Source organism: Lolium rigidum, chromosome 1, assembly GCF_022539505.1.
Source record: "Lolium rigidum isolate FL_2022 chromosome 1, APGP_CSIRO_Lrig_0.1, whole genome shotgun sequence".
NCBI classification, from domain to species: Eukaryota; Viridiplantae; Streptophyta; class Magnoliopsida; order Poales; family Poaceae; genus Lolium; species Lolium rigidum.
The window spans coordinates 245,977,857-245,984,516 of NC_061508.1; the positions used below are offsets into that span (position 1 = coordinate 245,977,857).

Here is a 6,660-nt window from a genome sequence, read left to right on the forward strand (position 1 = left end):
GTAGCTTGTTGTAGCAGGATAAGCTTGCATTAGTCTTCTCTAAAATTTCACATGACAATTTCTCTTAAAATGAGCCACACATCAGGATACATTTCGATCAACAGTTGGCTACTGATCCATATTTCTTATTTAAGCTACAAGCTTCTCTGATCCATTTTTTTTACAATGTGCAGGCTATATCAACGGCCATTTCATGGCATACGGGAATGCCATGCAAATTCCCTATTAGAATATTGTGTGTTGTCATCTTTGTCCATAACTATCTAAATATATGTACCATATGAATCAATAAGCTTTCCACCCAATCATGGCTTATGCCTATTAACACAAATATTATGTATCGTCTACCTGGTAAAAAGTATGTATGAAGCAAGGTTCTGCCTAAAGCGGAATCATGTTTCCCAGAAGTGTCGAAAATTTCCGAGGCCAGCATAATAAAGATCTCATGGGATGGAAACCGTTCTTGTTTTTGGCCTGATAATAATAATCAGATCAATATTCTGAACACTTTTGCTCCTGACCTCGTCGCCATTATCGGAAGGAGGTAGTTGAATCCCACAAAGTCCAAGACACCTTGTAGCAAAATGTGTGATTGCGAGAAACATAAGGTGATCACACCATCCCTGCTCTTGACCAACTTTTTTATTCTTAAATCTTGGACTCATCAGTTTACTCATTTACCATTCATTACTGAACATCTGCAATGAGATAAGTCTTAGTTGTATATTTTAATTTTTCTACATCTTGAATATATAGTTATCTATAGTATCCTCCTATTCAATAATTTATTTTGCAGCTCTCAACTATTCACAGTAGTAATAGTTTCGACTGTGTAAAGTTGAGATTTTGATCGACTGTGTCTCAACTTAATTGTGTAGCTAGAGCTCTTGGATGCTTATAACTAGGTAAACTAATTACAACTTTGCCAATTTATGTGAAGGCCTGTTGTTTCTTCCAGTAATAATCCTCTAGCAAATCTTGAAGAAGTGGAATTGTTTTGCTGGACAAAATGCTATGATATATTTTGCGGATATTCTATGCAATTGTTGCAGAAATTAATGGTATGACTGTTGCTGTGACAGTGATATCTTTAAAATAGTATAGAAGGTAGCAGATTTTCCTGTGTCGGTTCTAATTGTAAGTATCGGAGATGTCACAGATCACCATTTTTTAGAAATCGATTGCCTGCTAATTCTACAAAGAAAAAAATGCATCATCCCGAGTTGATAATTTGGCAATTCGTTCTTTTGTGTGATTGAACATTTACTTCTGCGAGCATTTCATGGAGAATTACACAGATGAGTTGACCGATGTAGTACATTTTGCAGTCCGGGGGGCATCTAATTGTTCCAGGAGGACCAGGACACGTACACTAAACTCTCAATCTTCACATCCGAAGGGGCAGAAATTCATGTTGTGCCATACAGCCAAGTGGCCATTGCCTCCCCTGTGAGCTCATACAACTTCGCCTCTCCTCAGGTCGCCGGTCCCGCGGCAGCCATGTTCAGATTTTTTTTTTGCGGGTAAAAGAGGATTTCATTACTCAGAAAGGGTTACAAGACGCTCCAAATCCAGTTCCCGAATCATGCTTTCAGGACCTGAACCGAGCCATACATTAGATTGGTACTCTGCTCTTGCAAAATTTGCAAGGCAGTGGCTAACCCTAACCTGCGAGCGATCCACTTTTACAAACTTGCACACACAATCTAGACTAGAAAGCCTTTTAATCTCCGAAAATAAATGCCTAAGAAGCGACCTATCTGGTTGGTGTTCCTGAATAGTCGATATAAGCTGAAGGCAATTCGACTCGATGACTATTGGTAGATGGCTGTATTGAAGAGATAACTCCAATCCTTCCAGGCAGGCCTGAACTTCAGCTTCTAAAGGATCAACACAGAGTAATAAACTCCGACACGCCGAGAAAATGATATGACCCCCATCATCACGAAGTATCATTCTAGCACCTGCCGTACCATGGTCAGATTGGTTACCTCTATCCAGTTGTTCTTTTTTGAAACGAGCTATCCAGTTGTTCTTGCTTCTTGTTTGATGATATATATCAAATACATAGAATTGATGCCTGATTGTTGAGATTAGTACTAATGGTTCATTTCCTCTGTTTTTAGCCAGATTTAAGGTGTTGGTATAGCATAAAGTAGTACAATGTAGTTCCCAGTAGCCTGATTGTTTATTGCTAATTCATGTGGCTATTTGAATTTTAATCCTCGAATCATTACATACCACAAATTGGTTGGTGTTTGGACGAGTTCTGTCTTGGTTCAAGAAATGGTGGACGAAGATATCCTTAATCTGAATACAGGTCTTTCAGGGTTTTTTTTTTCTTCTTAAGCCTGGCCCTTTTATGGCCACGCATTAAACCTATTGTACTGTATTTGTCGCCCTCCATTGCAGCTTAATGGACAAGTCCCTGAGAACTTCGGAAGAAGATTGAAGAACACTAATTCTGTGTCAAATTTGGCTACGCTACGAGTAGATATTAATCTGTGTGGACTTCATCATATAATCTAAGGAAACTTTCAACCTGCTATATAGTTTGGTAATGACCCAATTATAGGAATAGCCAACGTGTGGGCATGACAGTGTTGAACTTGTGGGCATTGTCATAAGTCATAACCCATCGGAAGACACAGAGCATGACAGTTAGAGACTAAGACGACAAATATGAAGACAACGGTCGGAAAAAAAACACGGTCAGAAATGTAACTATCATGCAAAATATGGATTACCGTGACGAGGGTTAGTAACTAAATTATTGACACACACACACATTTCACCTTATTCTTTTCCCTGTATAATGATATAATTGCGTTGTATAGTACCCACAAGATTCTTACTCCCCCGATCTATAATAAGTGTCATGATTTTAGTTTGTTTTTAGTCAAGTTTGAACTAAAACCACGATACATATTATGGATGGGAGGGAGTACTAGAAATGATGATGTGAGATAGTCAATCAGATGCATGGTGGTTGCCGGTGGGAGAAAAAAAAACAAGATGATATCCGTAGCAATGCATGGGCATCTAACTAGTGGTATGTTGGTATATGACCTGATTTGAAGCTTGTGTTGCCACTGCCCACAACTTGCAGCAGCGTCTCTGGCTACATACACTGGATTTCTGTTCATGTCTCTTATGATCGAGACACAAGCGTGTTGAGACTTAACAAATTGACGACTCTGACGCTTCGAGGTACGGATGAAGCACAAACAAACTGAGATGTGGACTGACCGGTTCTGGGAACCGCGGTTTTAACACCAAATCGCAGAATCTTGTAGTATTAAGAAACGAGTTCAGTAGAGTACAATGATTAGCGTAATCGCAAGTTGCGAGATTATGCTCCTAGGTATGAAGACCAAGTCCCGGTAAATATATAGGGCAGTTGGTGAGTTGACTGCCACCTTATATAAACGGATTGGAAGTGGACAGCCTCTGCAGAGCTTCAGAAAACGTCGGTTGCTCTGCTCACGCAAGAGTCTCCGTCATACGCTCACAGCTAGCTCAAAATGTCCAAGGTAATTGGCGATCATATTCTTCGATTTGCTTCCATTTCTTTGCGGGGCAATGTCAAACAAATTTGAAGTGTACATTTGAACTGAATGCTTTCGTTTTCGCTCTCTGCAGAAGATTGTGATCCGAGCTGACCTCATCAGCAAGAAGTGCATGGCCAAGATCCTGTCAACTGTTGCCAAGCTCGAGGGTACGTACTTATCCTCCTTCTAGCCTATATCTATCTCGCCTTCTCTCTGTACTCGTGTTTACCAAATGTATGTCATTCCAGAGATCAAGTCCATTGACATGGACCAGGATAAATGCACGTTGACGGTGGTAGGCACTGTCGACCCGGTGCGCGTCGTGCAGAAGCTCAGGAAGGCACGCTTTGCCGCGGATGTCATCAGCGTCGAGGACGACAAGCCAAAGGAGCCGGAGAAGAAGAAGGATCCCTGCCAAGAAGCCTGCGAGAAGGCCTGCAGCTACAATGAGGGGCCATGGTACCATTACGGCTACACGCCAGGCTGCTACTCCAGCCCTTACGCCCAACCCAGCAGCCAGTACTACGGCCACGGCTACGGCATGCGACCACCGCCGCCGATGGGATATGTGTGCTATGAGGAGATCTCACACGGAGGCGGACAAGAATGTGTCATTCAGTAGCCATGGATTCATCTCATCCTGCAAGTCTCTGCATCCGCATGTATGGCGGTCTGCCTGCAGCTGCAGCCCTGTGTGTTTAGTCCATCCTCTGCTTCCGCCGTCGTTGGAGTTTGGTTTTCGTACAGTGATGTTTCCCTTCCCTCTGTAACAACGATGGCTTCAGCATCTTCAGCATGTTTACTTGAGTTTGATGTTTCAGTCTATCTATTGTAAATAAGCATGTCGGGCCACATTTCTTTTTCGATACATGTGTTACTGTTACTTGCAGCCAACTGAAGATACGAGGAGTCAAGCTTAATCTATATGCGGCACCTAGTCTCGTATGGACCAGAAGCATTGTAGCAGAACTAATCAAATAGCACGACAATGAAGCCTACGTATGTACCCTGTTTTCCAATGACGTAATGCACCTACTCTCGAATGACACAATGCCTGTTGTGAGGGATTTTTTGCCAGGTTTTCCTCAAATTGACCAGGCCTTGAATTCTCTTTGGTCCAGTTTTTCTATAAACGGATCATTTTCATAGGGTGGTTTTGGCATATTCTCACCATAATCTAAACAGGCCCTCCTATGTACAGTGTTTGGGTTTTCCCTCTTCTTTATGAATAGGTAGTACATTTCTTCCATGGTCGGTTTCACAAAAAAATTCACAATACATAACTCATTGATGGTTGTTTCGTAAGAAAAAAATAACCTTGGCACCCTGCCTCTGGTTGTTTTTTAGGCGAAATGTACAGAAGTTAGTTATGAATATGTTGATGGCTTAAAGTTTACAAGTCAATCAAAAGGAGCTTCTCTAAATTGGGCAGACACAATGCAGAGCACATTCTGTCAACTGCTGAATCCAAATAGAGTGACTCACTTTTTTTTTCGAAATGGGGAAGTACCCCGGGCTCTATATGGAAGTGCTATATACGGCTAGAGTGACTCAACTGAATAAAGGAAATCACCAAGGAAGATGGCTGCACTGATAATAGGAAATCACAGAAGTTTGAAGAATGCGTCCGAGGCAGCACATAAATCTCATCACGTTTCTGTCATAAACAAATGCTGAATTATGAAGAGTGTGGGTCATAATCATCTCTAGGCTCAAAACTCTCACTGCATTAATTATGAACTTAATATTGATTACATCTGGAAATTTTTTTGAACTACAAGCCTACAAACAATGACAAACTTTGATCATCATTGCATCTACAGATCAAAGTTCATGTATAACCTTATGACAACTACAGGCAACTAAGCTAGACCAAAATGACCAAGTCTACAATTAGAAGCTTACAAATCAACTCTATATAACTTCACAACTTGAAAAGGTAACCTCATAATCGGAGATTACAGCACAGGAATCAGCCTTGTGATGACCTGAGCTCTTGTAGCACCGTGGTGACCTGCTCCCGGACAAGCTCAATCCTCTTGAGATAGACCTCCAGCTCCAGGATCTGCTGCTGCTTCCACTTGTCGCCACTGGGCGCCACGGGGTTCAGTCCGGCCACACCAAAACGAAGGCCAAGAATGTCGGTTCCGCTGACATGCCCAAAGCCCATACGCAAACCGGATCCCAGCTCGGTCTGCCCAGTGACAGTGACGGAGCTGATGAGTTCCTTGAGTAGCGGTGGCAGGATACTCCGGAAATCATCCTCGGTTGGACCATTGGCTGTCACTGGAGCTGGCGGTGCGATCGGCGGCACCGAGTTCTCCAAAGCAACAACAGCCGGTTCTTGAGCAATACTATCGGTTACTAAAATGGGAGCAGCAGGAGTTGCAGGCATTGAGGGTGTCTCCATCTCTTGCGCCGTCCTCCTCCTTCCATGCCGCGAGCCCCTGCCCCTCGGCGTGTGCGCAGACGTGTTTCCACCACCACCTTCGCCGGCTGCAGCAGCGGCAGCGGCTTCTGCGGGATTGATGTCGTCGTCGTCGGAGCCGTCGGGCTTGAAGGCCGGGCGCCAGATGTGGCGCGCGACGTCGTAGATGGCTCCCTCGTGCGCGCTCCTGAATGCGAAGGTGCCGCCCTGGGCGAGCATGCGTTTGGCGCAGACGCGGTACTTCTTCTTGAGGCGGCGCAGCTTCTCGATGAGCTGGTTCTTGGAGAAGTCGAAGGAGAGGTCCCGGCGGATCTCGTCGTAGAAGGGCCCCGTGTCGTACTGGTGCGACGCAAAGGCGGTGCCCCGGCGGGACGTGAACTCCAGGAATCCGCGCAGGATGAGCAGCTCCTCCTCGTCCGTCCACAGCCGCTGGAACAGCCGCCTCGAGTCCTCCGCCGCCGCACTCTCCTCCTGCGCCTGAGAAGGCGGCAGCGGCGGCGGTTCGGGGGCGGCCGCGGGGAGTGGAGGAGGGGCGGAGCTGTCGGGAACGAGTGGTGGCGGGTCCTGGGCGGCGGCTGGGTTGGAGTTATTTGAGGCGTCGCTGTCGGTGCCCTCCTCGTCTTCGTCGGCGGAGCAGGAGCGGGAGCGGGAGGCGGCGGCGGAGGCAGGGTCGTCGGCCAT

The 6,660-nt window shown here is 45.2% G+C and overlaps 2 protein-coding genes across 2 annotated transcripts; one reads left to right on the forward strand and one right to left on the reverse strand.

Annotated features, from left to right (window-relative positions):
- The first annotated feature begins 3,474 nt into the window (after positions 1-3,474).
- LOC124683439 (heavy metal-associated isoprenylated plant protein 39-like) lies at positions 3,475-4,229 on the forward strand. The gene is made up of 3 exons (XM_047217949.1): positions 3,475-3,533; positions 3,643-3,718; positions 3,800-4,229. The coding sequence occupies exons 1-3, from the start codon at positions 3,525-3,527 to the stop codon at positions 4,171-4,173; spliced, it is 459 nt and encodes a 152-aa protein (XP_047073905.1). The 5' UTR covers positions 3,475-3,524; the 3' UTR covers positions 4,174-4,229.
- Positions 4,230-5,254: 1,025 nt separating this feature from the next.
- Positions 5,255-6,660, reverse strand: LOC124683441 (probable transcription factor At3g04930). Its single transcript, XM_047217950.1, has one exon. The coding sequence runs from the start codon at positions 6,658-6,660 to the stop codon at positions 5,524-5,526; it is 1,137 nt and encodes a 378-aa protein (XP_047073906.1). The 3' UTR covers positions 5,255-5,523.

Bases quoted from the DNA above. Each gene is read 5' to 3' on its own strand.
- LOC124683441 (XM_047217950.1), bottom strand. From the start codon at position 6,660: ATGGCCGACGACCCTGCCTCCGCCGCCGCCTCCCGCTCCCGCTCCTGC.
- LOC124683439 (XM_047217949.1), top strand. The intron at 3,719-3,799 runs GTACGTACTTAT...ATGTCATTCCAG, and splicing joins AACTGTTGCCAAGCTCGAGG to AGATCAAGTCCATTGACATG.